General features: G+C 37.3%; 1 protein-coding gene across 1 annotated transcript in view; it reads right to left on the bottom strand.

Annotated features, from left to right (window-relative positions):
- The window catches only part of LOC114525223 (alcohol dehydrogenase class-3-like), a 99,503-nt gene that overhangs the window by 54,372 nt on the left and 24,690 nt on the right, over positions 1-20,441 (bottom strand). The window contains 3 exon segments of the mRNA XM_028546450.1: positions 451-519; positions 849-910; positions 1,592-1,721. Coding sequence (XP_028402251.1) covers positions 451-519; positions 849-910; positions 1,592-1,721 — 261 coding nt within the window.

The raw sequence follows: 20,441 nt of genomic DNA on the forward strand, positions 1-20,441 counted from the left end.
CTGCACGCCTACGAACCAATCAAATTGCGTGTTTGATTGTGGTTATTATATAAAACGATTTTCAGTATATTTTAGGCATTTCATTGAATTGCTTCACAAAATCTGTATCCCAGAGGCCAATTGTATAAAAATTACGAGTATTTAAATACTTTAATGGTATTTAAATTTTGGGTAATCAAATCGCAGCTAATTTCAAAATTCGCGATTACCCAAATTTTTCGTTTACTGTAGCTTAACTTTCAAAAGTATATTTCATACAATCGCCTCTTGTATTCACATCTGGACAAAATGCCTTTTTTAAATTCATTTTTCCAAACAAACAATTTTTGTCTAAAAGACTCGGCAGAAAAAACACTCCCACCCTCCCATCAGCCGTAAGGAACCGTATGTCGAAAGAGATAAAAACATATACATGCCGACTAACATCAAGTATACTGCTATGTAACATACCATGGTCTTGACATTTCCAATACATTCGAAAGTGTAGTCCAGTCCTCCGCCGGTCATCTCGGAAAGAACCTGGTTTCGAAAGGAAGATGACCGTTGTCAAAGCTTTCAACTTAAGAATATCATTCATTGATCTTGTGACATAAAGATCGATAAAAATATTTGATCTATCGACTTTTCGAACACAGAAACTAAGGATTAACGAGATCTTAGAAACTTTAGACGTTATACAAATCAGCAGGCCTTTAAACCGTTTTAATGCACCTCTTCCGCTGTCTCTTTTCCAGCTCTGGCCCCACTACACCCCTCCTCCCCCCGCCTTTGACCCTTCAGTCCAGGTTCATACAAAGACTGAAATAAGACTGAAATAAAAGTGGAAATGAAAACAACTCTTGAATTACCTCATTAATTGGTTTGTTGTAGTCCAACGGATTAATACATTCGGTGGCACCAAACTCTTTACCTGGAAAACAACGTCATTCTTATACACTTCGAAATAAATACTTCTGAGAATAATGAATTTATTTTCAGCAGAATAAAACAACATATCGCATTTCATTTCAAGGCATGAAGATACAAAACAATATACTATCATGTTATATAGCCTGACTAGTCTAGTACTTACGGCTTTGCAATGTTTTATTCAATGTTTCACTTTCAACCTTCCTCAATGTCAGTTGATCATTGCAGTACTGCTAGTCTGACTGAGTGTTAACTGTTGCTACTAATACTAGCCTGACTAGTCTAGTACTTACGGCTTTGCAATATTTCATTCAGTGTTTTACTTTCAACCTCACTCAATGTCAGTTGATCATTGCAGTACTGCTAGTCTGACTGAGTGTTGACTGTTGCTACTAATACTAGCCTGACTAGTCTAGTACTTACGGCTTTGCAATGTTTTATTCAGTGTTTTACTTTCAACCTTCCTCAATGTCAGTTGATCAATGTAGTACTGCTAGTCTGACTGAGTGTTGACTGTTGCTACTAATACTAGCCTGACTAGTCTAGTACTTACTGCTTTGCAATGCTTAATTCAGCAGCCTGGTCTAAGATACCGTATTCCTCTGTCACCGACCGTCACAATTTTTTATACTTTGTATTTCTGCGATGTACATTATCGTACACACATATCCCTAAATCTTACCAATAGAGAACTTCTCAGGATTGATGTCAACACCGATAATTCTTGACGCGCCAATCATCTTACATCCCATGATGACAGCGAGGCCGATGGCACCCAGTCCCCACACGCCTACCGTGGAGCCCGGTTCAACCTATACAAAAATAAAGTCTCAATCAATATAAGCAACTATCTTTCGTTTCCAGATCGCCAATTCTCGCAGGCGCACACCAAAGGGAACGGTACGGTCTGTAATGTAAATTGATCCGTATATAGACCCATTGCACTGACGTCATAGTAGCTAAGGGTTTGTCCTACAGAAACAAACTTGCATCACTAAAAAAAATTGTTATGCAAGCGGTAAAGGTTCATTTGGCAGACAAAAACAGTTATAACAAAGCAAAGTCTTTTCACTAGTTAATATTTTTGCATTTTACCCAAATTTACGTCATTTGGAAATTAAATTTGCCCTCCAGATGGCAATTAACAGTGACGTCATGTGCAAAGGGTCTATTTCCTAGAATATCGAGAGTTTTCAGAACATTTTAGACGCCTTAGTTCGCCCTACTTCTAAATGAATGAAAGAGAGAGTTTATGTTCAGATATATACGAAACAAGCGAAATTTGAGCAATTTGAAACAAGTAGACTACTCATTGTTATGAGCAGAACCGATGCGCAGCAGTAACTTTAAGTATGCATAGACACACATTATAATCTAGTGTTTTCATGCAAGAAATACGCATGCGCTTCGCGGGGAACGGAAGGACAGAATTTTCCACTCCAGTTATTTATGAAGCTGTGTGGAAAAGGTAAATGCCTGGCTCGAGCATTCTTCATTTGCAAGACAATATGAACAACCTTTTGGTTATTCGACGGCTTACCGAAATCTAAGAACAGTTTTAGCGTTACGTTTTGCTAGAACATCTGTTCACTATAATATGAAAACAAAAAATGTGGAATCTGTGAAATTTAAAATCCATATAATATCCACACGAAACACATTTTCCATACTACTTGTTTCATTTCAGCATATCCGGTGCTCTTTAATGCACCTAGACCAGGAGCCGGTTGAATAAAAAGGTAGTTAACTTTTAACTATAGTTAGTGGCAAAATTAGCCAATCAGAGTCGTATGATTTTCTAGTTAACTACGATTTAACTACTCAAAATGTAGTTAAGAGTTTTATACAACCGGCCCCAGCTCGTTCAAGGTTAACTCAGTAGTAAGTGTTATTTGATCAGCAGGCTACCAACCACTGGGATGCCATCATCGGGGCCTGATAATACAGACAGACGTTTATAAATATACGTTTATAAATACTTTACGCTAAAAACGTTTATAAATGCTCAACAAAATGTGTCTTGCACTGAAGATTTGAGTCTTGAAATGCACGAATATGAAGTAGTGAGTTTTTCAGGTAAAAATTTCATTAACACCAAAATATAATGAATTTTTCGTAGTTCGCCCCCTCCCGGTGAGGATACGTCCAGAGGAACTACTGTTCAAATTCGTAACTATGCGGATAATTCGCGTTGACGGATGATTCGTCTGTTTTCCCGTGTTTACACCGAGACGAACTAGAAGACGAACTATCTTTTGCTCGCCCAAGTTCGTCCAGACGGATGATCCGTCTCTAGCATAAATCGAGCAAATGCGTTCGATCAAAAGCGTCAGACGATTTTGTGAGATGCGCCACAGTGGCGCCATTCAATGCATTCTTTTCGTCAAGGTAACATTCAATAAATTATTTTCTTTTCAAAGGTCAACACAGTGATGAAAACCACATGTTAATCAGCAGGATTTCGAAATTTTCATATGACATTGATTGAGTCGAAACGTAATATCATATGGAGTTCATTCAAATGGTACACGTATATAAATATACAGGTTGTCCTGAGGGCAGACGGGTCTTTGAAAGAAAAACTCGGCTGGAAATTGATGAAATTGTTCAAAATGAAGACAAAGTTCCTGATTATCTTTCTACTTGTTTGTGTGATCGAGAGCGTGAAGGTAACACATTTTGAAAGAATATTATTGAAACAGCTACTCGCCTTAAGTGCCATCAAATTAGTCTACCATAATCATATTGCAGTCCAACAAAAGAGACGTTTATCTTAAGACTTACGAATAGAATATTTTATCTTTGATGGGGCTATGCTTGTTTAAATTAAACTTTTAAAATGCTTTCTTCGCGTGTCATTCAACAGTGTTCATATGCTAACACTGTTTATCTATTCCCTATGCTACAATTTCGGTAGAAATTATTCGGTTAGTATTATCCCAACCCGTGACAATCTGATTAAATACCTGACAATGACACTACAATTAAATACATGTTTATTGGTTGCTAGAGTAAGGTATATGACTATCGTAGACCTTGTCCACACTATCGATGTGATGATACACCAGGGAAACCTGGGTTACCTGGAGAAAAAGGGGAGTTCGGAGAGAAAGGGGTGCCTGGAAGGAAAGGGGATCGTGGCTGGATGGGGATATCTGGAGCGAAGGGGATACCTGGAGGACCTGGCCAAAAAGGGAAATCCGGAGAGAAAGGGGAGCCTGGAGTGAAAGGCGAGCCTGGAGTGAAAGGAGAGCTTGGAAGGAAAGGGGATCGTGGTTGGTCGGGGGTACGTGGAGGGAGGGGGATACATGGAGCACCTGGCCAAAAAGGGAAGTCCGGAGAGAAAGGGGAGTCTGGAGTGAAAGGAGAGCTTGGAAGGAAAGGGGATCGTGGACGGATGGGGATATCTGGAAATCCTGGCGAAAAAGGGGAGTTCGGAGGGAAAGGGGAGCCTGGAATGACGGGAGCGCCTGGGAGTCCAGGAAGGTCTGGATCGAAAGGGTTGTCTGGAGATAAAGGGGAACCTGGAGAGATGGGAAAGTCTGGACCGATAGGGATTCCGGGAAAGCCTGGACCGATAGGGATTCCGGGAAAGCCTGGACCGATAGGAATTCCGGGAAAGCCTGGACCGATAGGGATTCCGGGAAAGCCTGGGGAGCCTGGATCAAAAAGAGAACCTGGAGCTAAAGATTTCGATTACGTAGACTGTGCGAAATCAAATTGGAAACAATGTGTTTGGACAACGGATGATGGCAAAGACACCGGCTTGATTCAGGTAATACGACTATAAGAATTATTCTGGTCTATGCCACGAAGATTAGGATTAAGACCAAGGATTTAGATTTGGATTCAGGTAGGAATTAAAGAGGATACGAAGTTTTGTCAACGACGGCAGCTAATAAAAAGTAAATTGAATAAATCCCATGAGACTTCTTTTAAACATCGTCATTTTGGTTTGCAACACAACAAATATCTAATCGTGTCTTATATAAAATGCCATTTAAAACTTATTAGATGGAATTTCAAATTCGGTTAAGTCTTAAAAAGATGTCTTCATCCTTTAAAACCGCACCAGATTCAATGTAAAATATGCAATTTTATTATTTTTTCCCAAATAGAACTGTACTTTCAACAAGAAATACGACAACACCTCACTCCGTGTGTTTTACGAAGGAACATTCCGATCCTATGGCAGTAGTGTCTGCAATCGTTGGTATTTTACATTTGATGGCGCAGAATGTGTAAAACCAGCGACTATTGAAGGGATTGTTTATGTTGGAACAACCCCAATCAACCCTCATCGTCCCCGTCATGTCGAAGGATACTGCGACCAGGTTCCTAAAGGTCACGTACGCGTGGCGTTCTGGATAGGCAAGTGTGTGGGTTATAATATCGGGGATGGTCATACTGGTTGGCGGAAGGCAGTGTCTCGTATTGTGATTGAAGAAGTACCACCTCCACAAACTTAATCTTAATAATCTCCTGAAGAAAATATATCAATTAAGTAACTAGTGAATAAAAACCTGTCGCATTTTTGTGAAAATAAAAAACGAATCAGATTAAACGTAATCTTTGCAAAAGACAACAAACATATTTCATACAATAACATCATTAATATAAGCAAAAGTTATGCTAAAATACCCGACCACTGACCTACGTAGATATCTGCAGTGAGTTACGGCGACGAAGTTCTAAGCGGAAGTAAAAGCATCCAGAATCATGTTTTTATTGGTATATTTTCAGGTTTCAGGTTGTCAATGGTTCCAGCACTGTGTTAGTTTCGTTTCGCGCTAAATTTAACCCGCAAAACGCAAATAAAAAAGCAAAATGCAAGTATCAACAGCCTATTCAAATTGGCGTATTCGTGCTTTTTCCAGTTTCCACCCGAGAATTCAGAATACATTTTCAAGGATTTCGAATACCATTGTGGTCTACAAAGTTTCCAGTTTGTTGTTAAAATCGAAATAGAAACATGACATAGGTTTTTGGACATAATTCAAACACACCACGGAATAAACATATTCGTTGAAGCAGTGTCAATAGGTTAATTCGAGTACCAAATATAGCATTGAATTGCACAGGAGAAATTTGTAACACTCAGGTACGCCCATCTACTTCTCCCATCGTGTATATTATTGCATTATGAAGGCACGCGACTCGTTTTTTATTTATAAATTACTTCATTGTTTTTCTTTTTGATAATGACTATAGATATTGCTAGCAACCGAGCTAAGTATGTGTCAAACAGTCATTTCAGTTAACGCAGTAAAAACAAGGGTAATATGAAGACAACATCTGGTCTTGCAACAGCATTTCCATAAAATTTCATATGTGACTAGGCTGATCAGTAATCGCTATTTCACCGAAACTTTTCCTCGCACAGACAAAGCGCTCACTGGGAAAAAACCTGTCCATTCGATGAGTAAAAGGATTGTCTGTGATTGTACAATAGACTTCAATATGGCGGTGACGATCGTTGGATGGAGTGCAAAATGTGACAACAGTTGTCTCTGAGGGTCAATATGCTGCTTGAAAGTCCATGTTTTGCATTGTGAATAAGGATATACCACGTTCTGAAGTTTAATGGCAATCAATATTAGTATATGAGCCTCAACAAGCACTAATCCAATTTTGTCTTTCATCACTAGATATTAATTTTTGCAACTGTCAACAGCCTATTCATTTTGGCGTAATCGCGCTCTTTCCATGCAGCAGACAATTCAGAAACCATTTTAAAACGATTTTCAAGGATATGCAATATTAGATTCCTTGAGATGAAGCATCCGGGCCTGGAAAGTTTTTACTTTGTTGTCATTAAATTTGTTAAACGTAACATATAGGCAATTACAGCTTTTTGGACATAATTTCCTACTGCATACAAACACACCAGGAAATAAGCATATCCGTTGAAGCAAGCAGTGTCAATAGGTTAATTCGAGTGCTAAATATAGCATTGAATTGCATCAGAGTTCTAGATATTGCTAGTAACCAAGCTAAGTATGTGTCAAAAGAGTCATTTCAGTTAACGCAGTAAAAACAAGGGTAATATGAAGACAACATCTGGTCTTGCAACAGCATTTCCAAATAATTTCACATGTGACTTGCATGGCTGATCAGTGTTTGCATTTCTTTTTTCCTCGCATAGACAAGGCATTCGCAAAGTGCTTACATATATATATTATATATATATATTAAATATATATATATTATATATATATTATATATATAATATATATATATAATATATATATTATATATATATATATGGCTATGATATGATATACAATATATAATACTATATATATATATATATATATATATATATAATTTATATATATTATATATATATAATAATATATATATTATATATATATATATATATATATGGCTATGATATGCACGGTTAACTTGGCAATGAAGGTAATATTAATGTCATCAGCAAACGACAACAATAGGCAGATTATATATCTCGATGGGACATCAGTTTTCGCTTTAAGTACACGAGGTGCTTCTAGGAAGTAAATATGTCCGTTCAAGCGCTATTATAGGATTTGTTGAGGTGCTTAATTTAGCATCATACTGTAACGCCTTTTAATGCACCCAATCATTAAAGGTTGACTGAGTGGGGATGGAAATCCTGGCGAAAAAGGGAAGTTCGGAGAGAAAGGGGAGCCTGGAATGACAAGAGTGCCTTGCCCTTGGATCCAGGCAGGTCTGGATCGAAAAACGATTGGTTTAAGTCGTATCTAACGAATCGTATCCAGTACTACCAGGTTAATAGTAAATTATCTGGGCCACGCACAATTATTACTGGCATTCCGCAGGGCTCAATACTCGGTCCTCTATTGTTTCTTATTTACATTCTTAAAATGATCTTCCCAACAGCTTAAAAAATGTGGACTGCGATATGTTTGCTGATGATACTCAAATAGGAACTGCAGGTAGAGACATAAAATCAATTACAGAAAGCTTAAACACTGACCTGGCCAATATTTCAGACTGGATGCATGTCAGCCAACAACTTAAGTTTAAATAAGAGCAAAACTGAGTACATGATAATTGGTTCTCGCCATAATATTAAAAAGTGTGCCTTCGATTTACTGATTGAAGTTGAAAACACGCCTATTAAGCGAGTTAGCACCACTAAATCACTGGGTCTGATAATCGATGAGACTTTGACTTGGTATTCTCAATTAGAACTCATTACGAAGAAAGTAAACAGGAGTTATCAAGCCTTGGTCCAACCACGCTTTGACTATTGCTCACAAATATGGGGATGCCTTGGAATTACGTTGCAAAAAAAACTGCGGCGCTTACAAAACAGGGCAGTCCGTATCATTACAAAGCGTGGTTATGACTATAGGTCAGTAGACATACTTAATGAACTTCAGATACCAAATTTAAGTGTTAAAAGAAATAACCAATTATACACTACAATGTATCAGGTAAAAGATAGCTTAGTTCCTGACAATCTCATTGACCTTTTTACGAAAACAAATGCGGTGCATGACTATCAAACTAATCATAATCCGAGCATAATCTTATAACACCTAAGCCAAAATGCCAAATACAAATTTTGGTAAAAAATCTTTTTCGTGCAGAGGTGCAGTGGCTTGGAACAAATTAACATCTAATAAAAAAAACTCTGAATCTTTAAAGTGTTTCAAAAGTAACTTAATAATTAGTAATATGTCTTAGTATGAGAATTGTAACTTTCATTTTTTACTATATTCTATTATTTAATACTTGTATATAATTTAATCCTATTTTCTAACTATAGACGTAAATGCACGGCCTATTGGAAGATCACTTTCCACTTTTGTAAATATATTATTTAACCATTGTGAAATAGTACCGTTGGTAAATAATTTAATAAATAATAAAGAAAAATTCCCCTTCGCAAGCAAAATTTCGCCTAGAGGATAACAGACTTAAAGTCCCTAATTGTGCTTTTATCGTCGTTTAAGCGCTAAATTTAGAACCAAACAATATAATAGCATCGTATCGCTTAATCGTTTGTTTAAGCACTGTTTTAGCGCGACACAAATCACACAATCACAAGTCATGTATCAACTTACAACGCGCTATAGTAAGCGTAACTTATGCATACTAATACACACCCAATAGGTGATTTTGTTATAGAATAAGTCATGGATTTAAAGATTTTTATTTGTTTATATTATGCTTTCTGTAAGGTGTCTTATACGACTTCCCTCTTCGCTCTGTCTGATCAACTCAGTATAAGCGGTATATGAAGACTACATCTGTCATCACTAGTTCTAAATATTCTTATCATTTTGGGGCGAGATGTGTAATACGAGTTGGAATTAAATGAAATCGGAAGTATTTAAACTGGAAGCATAGATGCAGTCGGATCATTGGTAGAAGAGTTCGATTGGAAATTGGATGAAATTGTTCAAGATGAAGATGAAGTTCATGATTATCTTCTTATTTGTTTGTGTGGCTGAGGTAACGGTCGTCAGGAGTCAAACTAAAACCACGGTAGGATCTCTTGAAAGAATCAATAGCTTATTAAGAATTCCGTGTAATAGCTACGTTGTAACAATGATCATTATAAAATTATGGTGAAGAGAGGCAAAAAATCTTTTAGCTTTCGCTAGGATTTGATCCATAATAAATTCGCTGAATACGAAAATGATTTGAAATACGAAAATAAATTATACAATAACATGTATATAACGCGTGTTCTGATTGGTCGAAGCCCGTGTTTGGATCAGGCCATCCAAACACGGAAACTTAAAGTTTTAGAGAATATAAATTTAAATTCAGGCCTTGTCGTTGTTATTTAATGTGTTATTTCGAGTTAAGTTAACTCTCGCAGCATTCCCGCGTGTTTGGATCAGGCCATCCAAACACGGAAAAGTAATTGTATATTGTAACACACATAAAGAGTTGTAAAAATGATCGAGAAACAGTGGCGTAGCCAGCCTGACGATTTTGTCCCGCTATGTAAATTTCGAGTTATTATAATTATTCATACCTTTAGAAATCTATTGTTTTCACAGTCAGTGAACACCAAAATATTAGCATAGCGGGACAAATCGAAAGGCTGGCTACGCTACTGTGGAGAAATATTATTGTGTTCGTTTTAATAAGTCTCAGAATACATTACATCTGAATACTATCATCTATCAACTACTGTACTCCTATTAAATCTGTGTCTATTGATTAATTGTTAGCCTTCACAGACAACGTGTGGTTCGCCAGGTATCCCAGGAATCCCCGGGGTTCCAGGCAATCATGGCTTGCCGGGACCACGTGGTCTTGCAGGGGTGAAAGGAGAGCCTGGAGAGGCAGGTGAGCCCGGAGAAAAAGGGGGACCTGGAGAGAAAGGATGCGAGTACATCGATCTACTAAGATCAAATTGGAGACAATGTGTTTGGAAGAGAAATGATGGGAGAGACACTGGCTTAATACAGGTAAGGCGATTTAGATGACGATTTCTTCGATTAAGATAAAGATTTAAGTGGGATTAACGGTTAGATTAATGACATGCATGGATTTGAGGTATGCAAGAAATTAAATACGAATCAACAGGTAAATTTCGAATTTTAGTATTCCAAAATTGAATTTGAGATTTAAGTGAGACTCGAAATGCACATATTTTGTTCACAGAATTTCTAAATGTATGGTGTGAAATTCTTTCGTTCGTACATAGAACTGTATCTTCACCAAGAAATACGACAACACCTCACTTCGTGTGTTTTACGAAGGAAGTTTACGATCCTATGGCAGAAATGTCTGCAATCGTTGGTATTTTAAATTTGATGGCGCAGAGTGTGCAAAACCAGCGACTATTGAAGGGCTTGTTTATGTTCGATCAACTCAGGTCGACCCTTATCGTCCCCGCCATATCGAAGGATACTGTGACCAGGTTCCTAAAGGTCGTGTTCGTGTGGGCTTCTGGATAGGCAGGTGTCCGACCCATTCTGATCCTGGAAATGGTAATACTGGTTATCAGTCAGTGTCTCGTATTGTGATTGAAGAAGTACCACCTCCTCAAACTTAATATTAATAATGTTCTTAAAATAACAATATCTAAATAGAAAGTAGTTCACATATTCCAGCAGTAATAAAATAATCGACAAATGTATAACTATAATAAAAGATAAAAAGACAGTTTCAAGTATCAAATGCAAATCTAGTTGACAAATCTTAGCTCATCGAGGACAGGTCTACGCATGTCCGAGCTGACCCTTCTGAAATCTGAGACGTGAAACGATGGTATAAATAGCACTGTGGCGAACGCGCGGACGACAAAAGAGGTAAGGAGATTAAGAGGCTGCTTTGGGGCCTTCGTTGATACCAGTGATATTTTACTGCCGAGGTTACCCTACGGAAATATATGTGATTTGCTTCAAGCCAGGTTGACTTCTCAAACTTCTCAACCACTATTATTAAAGCCAATAACCTTTCTCACGATGACGAATATGCCGCCATTTTTGTGGTACTTTTTTTCAAAACAGCAAGCGCGAGAGCTCGTAACGGCCACAGTCTTAATTTAATTTTAGGCTGGAGTTATTCTTCAAATGATCTGTTGATTCTAAAAAAAGTACTTTTCATGTTGTTATAACTATAACCCGTTTGAGAAAATTGAAAGTACCCCAAAAACGTCATCGTGACTCGTGAGAAAGGCTACTTGGGCGCAGTAAGAACATATTGTTAACGAAACTAGTATCTTTTGGATTAAAATAAATCCCGAGGGCAATCTTTACCGGCACAAAACAGGAGAGATCACGAAAATTAAAGTGCCAGCAATATTAAAAATCCCTCGATCAACGTATTAGACTATTGCTCGGACTTGCTTAGCCGGGAAAGTATGAACTTCAATAGGAAAACAGGTAACTAGGGATCCAAGGATAGTGCAAAGTTTTCATGCCCTGTAATACCTAAGCAACACGTTTTCCCAACATAAACATTTTGACTTATGCCAGTAAAAATATAATGAACTAGGTTAAACATTAATCAAAAGGAAATTATTCAAAGTACTCAAGTTACGTTAGCCGCGGATACTGTCACTATTAAATTATAATTTTAGTTGCCCATGTAAACCGGACGCGATTTTCTCAGTTTAGTCTCTTTTCTTCGTCAAACAACTGTGACTACATTCACTACATTTATATGATGGCAACAATTTATCGTCATTTCATAAGAATAGCCAAAATAGTTGCGTTGTAAATAATGTAAATAAACCGCGGTGCATATTATGTCTATGATGTGGATACTTCGACGCGTAGCTAAATCGATACAAAACAATATACATATAATCAATACTGTATACCGCCAAAATGATTTGATTACTGCACAAAATGTCCGTTTTGTATAGTATCATTTATGTACTGTATGCAGAATACGAGGTATCGACTTGCTATATATCGACATAATATATATTCGTCATTCGTGTAAGAGATCTATCAATACATAAACAACACAGCGTCGTTTCTTCCTAACCTATTAGCTCTATTTATGGAATAAACCTTCCAAATTATATTTGCGTCGAATTGAATGCTCGTAATTCATAACATAAGTTGATAAATTGCGTAGATTCTCAAAGAATTGCACGATTTTTACGCTCGGAATGTTTTGAAGCAATGCTCGTCGCTCCTCGTTTCTTTACATCGTGAATAATGTTGAAGGCTCGACGGCACATGCGCAGTTGCGACGTATAGGAAAAAATCGGGTGTTCCGGGGGTAAATCTGCGCAAATCCCTTTGAAACAAAACCCAAACCGCGGAAAAGCAATGCTTTAAAATTTACAGTAACCGTCAAAATTCCTCAATATTTTGGTGAACTTAGCAAAAGGGATGTAGAGAATTAATAAATAAAGCAAGTTAAACTGATTTAAAAACTTTAAATTACTGATTATATACAAAAAGCTACTATACGCATAAAAACACTCCGCCCCCCGGAGTTTACACTATGACTGACTGACTGTCTGACTGTCTGATGTGAATTTTCGCCACTCACCACAATACTGCAAAGTTTCACAGAAACTTTGCACTAAAAACCAATCACCAACCATATGTTGCACAGCCAGCTCTTTGACCCGGAATTTCTCTTGAATAGGATCAAGCGCACAGACATTGCTGACCTGAATGATTTAAGCTTGCATCTATTCTACATTAAGACTTGTGGGATTTTAATCGTAATAGAGAGGTTAAGATACCCCGGTTCCGTTTTACGGGTACGGGTAGCGCCATTTTGTTTTCCATTTTTCGCTGATGTCAGCATATTTACCCGTAATATCTACCCGTTTTCCCGTTGTAAACGACGGTCTACACGTAAACAACGAACGGGTAACTACAAAGACAAAGTGGTCAAAGTTTTTTTAATAAAGGACAAATGGAGAAGCGGGTGAGTGTCTTTAACACGTTTAAAATACATTTTACGTATTAATATGATGTTCATATTGTTCAGGCTTCTCAAAAATGGTTTGCAAACATAATTTATGAACGCCATCTTGATATTTTTGATTTTCAAAACAAACACACGAAATACTATAGTTTTATAAAAGTTAAGTAGGACTTACAATGGAAATGTATAATACATATTTACTTTTATAGTCAGTTCTTACCCGGTGTTGTTCTTACCCGGAATTTAAGAAAATTCTTAAGTTGCAAACCGTACCCGTCTTACCGGAAACGGGTACGTGTAATTCACCCGTACCCGTACACCGGAACCGGGGTATCTTAACCTCTCTATTATTCGTATCATTAGCTTATTGTTGAAGTCAAAATACTATAGGAGAGCTATTTACGGTAAACGGAGAGCTGCAATTGCTGCTGAAATTAGGCACCATAAGCAAAAGATATAATAGCGATATATATTATGTTCGTATACATGTATTATAAGCGAGGTATGAATCGCATGCATAGATATCATTAATGCACGCGCATGGGAAATTAATAGACTTCAAAACAAGCAATTGACCGCAACACGGAACTCACGTTTCACATAATAACGTCAGCGGGTGCTAATGTGGTTCACAGTGGAGCGTAGAACTATAAAAACATCCCATATTCCTGTAATAAATGTGTCAGGAAAATACGTCGTAACTGAGTAAATTGTCTTGTTTTCTTGTTATAAATATACGTTAAAATTGTGGTAGTTAGTCGTGAATATGTAAAAGGAGCGTGAACTGTAAGATCGTGGTTAGACCATATCATATGTGAGAGACGGAAATAACTAATTACTCCAGCGTCAGCGACGGAGTTGAAAATTCGCCTAGGTTTTTTTTTTATTATTTTTCGTCGTCGCAAGTGTGTTTTGGTGCGAAATATACTAGTATTTGAAAAGTGTATGTGACCGTAATTATCTATGTCAAGTTTTGTCCCCCAAAAGTTGTGGTGCACAGCTTTGGCTAATTTTCCGATGCGCGATTTGATTTCGCTTGCATGATAGGGCAATTCCTCCAAGAGGAACAAATAAACTGTTCTTTTGATGCTGTTCGATTAAGTTTAGATTTAATCAGTGGGGTAAGAATATAATTAATACAAGTAGATTCTGGTCCTATTTTAATAATATCGCTGCTATTTCGCCGTTTAACAAGATATGGTCGTGTATGGGCGCGTTGACACGTCGCAGTTTGCACAGGATTGAAGCTTAAATATAAGCGCGAATTCCAAAGTGTAAGACAAGGTGAACGTATCATGCGGTTTATTTACATTTTTGAACAATTGAACTTCTAACACTTTTTAAAGTACGATATGCTTCTGAATTTCCCGATCGAACAACATTTAGGTTCGCAAGGCATCTAAATAAGTATGAACTGTATTGTTTATGTTCAGAAGCTTTATATTAAAGACTTGCACGTGCGCGGCACGCCGGAGTTAACGCCAGAACAGGCGTCTTGTTAAACTTATGCACAGGGAAAGGTTAGGGTTGCACGTGGTTGACACTTTGACGGAAACACTATGCACAATAAGACACTATAGTTGTAGGTTTTATAAGAAATTGACATGAAAGAGAATATAACAGAATATAAGTTGAAAAGAGCAAACTTATCGTTGGGATTATCCTATTCAATTATTTATAGGGTTTAAAGGGTCTTAATTTCGAGTGGAATTATCTACACACGTACTTCAAATTTAAGCCAGGAACAGTTGAAAGAAAGACGAGTCAACTATAGGTCCTCCGTCAGGAATAGAAACTACGCTTTTGCGATGCCGGTGCAATGCTCTTGCCACTGAGCTACAGAGGTAGCTGACAAGAGCAAGCGTAGTTAATGTGTATAGGATGGTAATGCCGGGAATAGGTGAGGGTAAATCAATTGTGATTTTTGGCACTTCACTCGATGCACGTATTTCAGGGTTTAAAGGGTCTTAATTTCGAGTGGAATTATACACACTTCAAATTCAAGCCAGGAACAGTTGATGGAAAAATGAGAGAGATGAATCTAGTATATTTCGCGCCAAAACACACTTGCGACGACGAAAAATAATAAAAAAAACAAAAACAAAAAAAAACCTAGGCGAATTTTCAACTCCGTCGCTGACGCCGGAGTAATTAGTTATTTCCGCCTCTCACATATGGTACGGTCTAATTGTAACGCATATATTTATAATAAAAAAACAAGAGACTTTACTCAGTTATGACGTATTTCCCTGACACATTTATTACAGGAATATGGGATTTTTTTATAGTTCTACGCTCTACTGTGAACCATGCACATTCGCGCCCGCTTAGGTTATTATGTGATACGTGAGTTCCGTGTTGCGGTCAATTGCTTGTTTTGAAGTCTATCAATTTCCCATGCGCGTGCATTAATGATATCTATATGCATGCGATTTATACCTCGCTTACAATACATGCATACGAACATAACAATATATATATCGCTATTATAACTTGAAGTGTGTATAATTCCACTCGAAATTAAGACAATTTAAACCCTAGAATTTACGTGCATCAAGTGAAGTGCCAAAAATCACAATTGATTTACCCTCGCCTATTCCCGGCATCACCATCCTATACACATTAACAACGCTTGCTCTTGTCAGCTACCTCTGTAGTTCAGTGGCAAGAGCATTCTGGTATTATGCAAAACAGCAAAAGCCAAACCACAAAACGAAATGGGGGTCGTTTAACACACAACTATCAAGCTATCTTGTTGAGTATTGAATGCTGACTTAATATATATTGACATAGTTTCAGAGTAAGAACTAGCTTAGCGAAACATCATGCAGATTCGTTTCGGCATTATGGGAAATAAACATACCGTTTAATTGCCCTTGTCAATATCTTTGTATAAAACTAAATTTTGAAGCATACAATCGCATCATAGCTAAGATATAATTGTTGTATTACGGTATAAATTGTGTATAATTGTACATATAATTTATCAGTATCTGCGCACCAGATATATCCCCAAGTACATGTGCTAATTCAGAAAATAAGAGATATAATAAATAGCATGTTTAGATCTTGATGAGCGCATTATGGATTGAAAGGTTTTCATCAGATTATGCTACTGGGTCATAACGATTTCTATTTATTTTTATATATAGTGCCTTTCCAATGAATCCTTACGGTTCAAGGTATATCCCTCTATAATATCGCTTAATTTACCAAAAGAATTTACTCCGAACTCCCAGTTTCACTGGTATAAAAACCCTGCTGTGTTATGACCTAAACTGTTCGGTTAAAACTCGTATTAATTTACCTAAGGCTGTATGGGGCAACTATGAGACAAAATTGTAAACAATTATGACTTCATCACACGTAAGAGCCCAAGATACCGCCAGTAAACAAATCTCGAATTGCACGTATTAACTCAGTGAGGGTAATATGACTTTATCACACGTCAGAGCCCAAAATACATCTAGTAAACAAGTCTCGTATTGCACGTATCAACTCAGTGAGGGTAATATGACTTCATCACACGTCAGAGCCCAAGATACAACTAGTAAACAAGTCTCGTATTGCACGTATTAACTCAGTGAGGGTAATATGACTTTATCACACGTCAGAGCCCAAAATACATCTAGTAAACAAGTCTCGTATTGCACGTATTAACTCTGAGGGTAATATGACTTCATCACACGTCAGAGCCCAAAATACATCTAGTAAACAAGTCTCGTATTGCACGTATCAACTCAGTGAGGGTAAAATGAAGATTACGTCTGGTCTGTCGCTACCAGGCGTCAATGAAAGAAAAAGAGAAAACTTCCTCAAGTTCGAAGTAGGAAGGTTCTTACAGCAGAAATGCAGAATTGTATAACTTTTCGGACATAAGTCTTTCCATGTGACATGTTTTCGCTATTTTCTCCCAAAGCATCGTGAAGAATGTTGCTCCACTTTTCGTCCACTTCACATTTAATATTCTTCGAGGAAGAAATTTTTTTTCATATACATTCTCGCTTGAAACCCATAGGCACAAAAAACGTGCCTATTCAAGAACTTTCGGAAGCTTCATTCATCGTTCTCAATTATCGCTTGTTATAGCAAAGCCAAAGTAGAAATAACAAGATCAACTCAACTATGACTGGCAATATGAACAGCATCTGTCATTACTATTTGCAAAAATTCTTCCCATATGCGGGGGTAAGTGTAATACGAGTTGGAATTTATTGATGTGGAACAGTATATATAGCTACTGGTAGTGGGCACTGTCAGACAGATCACCAGCAAGAGAGTTTCAATTCGAAATTGAATACAATTGTTCAAGATGAAGTTCGTGATTATCTTCTTACTGGTTTGTGTGGCTGAGATAACGGTCGTCAGAAGTCAAACTATACGCAAGGTAGGATCTGTTGAGAAAACCGATATTTTTTAGCTATTTAATATCGGAGTTATTGAACTTGACTGAAGTTAGGACTCTCTTTGGAAGATTCTTTAACCTATTGAGCCAGCATTTTACTACTGGGACGGTACATGATGGTGTAGGGCGTAAAATTTTAAATACTTTTAAATTGTTATTATTCAACAAATGGGTCAACAAATGCATACTAAAATATGGGGAAAACTAAATTCTTTCGATTTATTCGCCAAGCTCTTTCAAATTATACTTTATATTTGAATTTAGATTTATACTTTAGATTTGGATTTCAAATTATGCGTTAGATTTGGATTTAGATTTCTACGTGCGTGTACGTGAGTATGAAAAACGCAACAGTGGAAAATAGCTTTTAGATAGCAACGACTATAAAACGAATTAAATTATACTACTGCTCCAATCGAAGCAAAACAATTTATTTTTTTTTTTGCTTTCACAGACGACCTGTTTTTTATCAGGTGCCCCAGGTGCCCCAGGTATCCCAGGTATCCCAGGTCTCCCTGGTGTTCCAGGTGCCCCAGGTTTTCCAGTTGCCCCAGGTGACCCTGGTCCTCCCGGACCACGTGGTCCCGCTGGCGCGGGACCAATGTACTTGGCAAAGAGAGGATTCTAAAGACACTGGCTTGATACAGGTAAAACGATTAAGATTTGTGTTAGTTAATGCTGGATAAGCCTAGGATTATGCATTAAGTCAGGGTTTAGCGATTAAATAATTATTGGGATTCAGCTTGAATTAAAGGCCGTTCACACCTTTTTCTTCGTATAGCACTGTACTTTCAACAAGAAATATGACAACACCTCACTTCGTGTGTTTTACGAAGGAACATTCCGTTCAATAGGCAGTAATGTCTGCAATCGATGGTATTTTATATTTGATGGCGCAGAATGTGCAAAACCAGCGAAAATTGATGGGATTGTTTATGTTAAAACAAATCAAGTCAACCCTCATCGTCCTCGCCATATCGAAGGATACTGCGACAAGGTTGCCAAAGGTTATGTTCGCGTGGGGTTCTGGGTAGGCAAGTGTGGAGGCTATACTCTCGGAGATGCCCATACTGGTGGTATCGCAGTGTCTCGTATTGTGATTGAAGAAGTACCACCTGCACAAGCTTAATAACATTTAGAAAAATATCAGAATCTTGATTGAAATATATTAACTTCAGCATTCATGAAAATATAAAAAAAGATTAATTATACAAGCCAACTTAATTTGAGTACTGTTTATGCCAGGTAATCTGAGACCATTTGGTCTTACAAGCAGACAGAAGTGAAGTTCTCACTAATCCTATGTCGGCACAGTTCCCTACTTTTGAACCACACAAAAAATTATGTTGCTTTTGTCAAGTATTGCGCCATCTAGTGACTTTCAAAACACCCTCCGCATTCAAGGTCAACTCATTGATAGGGCTAATATTAGGACACGACGCTCAGCAACGAGTAAACGTGTCCGTTCAAGCGCTATTGAGAGTATTAAGTTTAGGTAAGACTTAGCATGTAAGGACCACTTATAAGAAATGAAACGGAAGTACAATAATTAAGCACAAATCAAGTTTATTGATGAAATAGAAGCACAATATTTTTATGTTTCACTGCAGCGCAGACGACAAGTAGTGGGGAGGGGAGAGTTAAACATGGATATACTTTTTCTCAAAGAAACGTTGGGAAATAGAAGCGTCTTTCCATGCATTGTCAACACTAAGGTATAATTAATTTAGCATCACATCATTGCATCACAGCTGAAGCTATCGCTAGTGTAAAGGCTGTCAGGTATGTATCAAAGTATAATTGCATGTCGTTCAGTTTGTATAATGGTTTCAAATTATTACGGTTTTTTACCAGATCCGGTCGGATGGGCAAAAACAGCCCCCCTGATTTCAATAAATGCCACATTGAGACCAGCAGGGGGAAGTCTAATTAGATTTGAGGAACATTGGTTGAAAAAAATGTACATGTATATGGACACACTGATTGCGGTGTCTATGCCCTTCAATACGCTAAGCTCGTTGAAGGGAATACTCAAAGTATCTTAATCAAATCGACAAATTTTTAAATTGGGCATATAAATATGGATGTCTTCTTAATCAATTATCTATTTTGGATATTTTATTTAAATACTAAAGATGTTAAATTATGAAGTGGAAGTAAAAACATGATCAAATTACAATCGCCAATGAAAAAACGAAGTATCCGCTAGTAAATGCCACAATTAATTAGTTCAAAAGTATTTTGAATCAAACAATAGATAATTAGAAATAGCGCCAACTTCGGGGTGTGAAGATATGGTAAATCTGAACTAGTTTCATAGGTTTAATAGTATTCAGCAAATGATGTTTCCTGGCGTCATCTCGTGCCCTTTAATCAACCCACTTCATTCATTCGAGCAAGTCCTTTTCTTAATCAATGAAAAGATTTTAAGTAAGGCGTTGAAACTCAAGCTGTTATTCGAGTTGAAATACGCAAAGGATTCGATATGAAGCGATACAGACGTACATCTGTCATCAGCATTATTATGGCGTTATAATCCGAGGTCGCTCGACCAATCAGAAGCAAGCATTTTCAATAATCACCTTTGTAATTATACTAATAGATCATCTTCTTTTAATCATTCAACTCACCCTCCTCAATTTTAATGCAAATATCATAATCACTTCTGATTAATACCTGTGAAGCGACATGCACTTGTTTTAATTTCATTATTTGTTTTTATTTTTCATGGATTTTTGGATTTCGTAGTAAA

Source organism: Dendronephthya gigantea, unplaced genomic scaffold (assembly GCF_004324835.1).
Source record: "Dendronephthya gigantea isolate DGI-Jeju-01 unplaced genomic scaffold, DenGig_1.0 000033F, whole genome shotgun sequence".
NCBI classification, from domain to species: Eukaryota; Metazoa; Cnidaria; class Anthozoa; order Malacalcyonacea; family Nephtheidae; genus Dendronephthya; species Dendronephthya gigantea.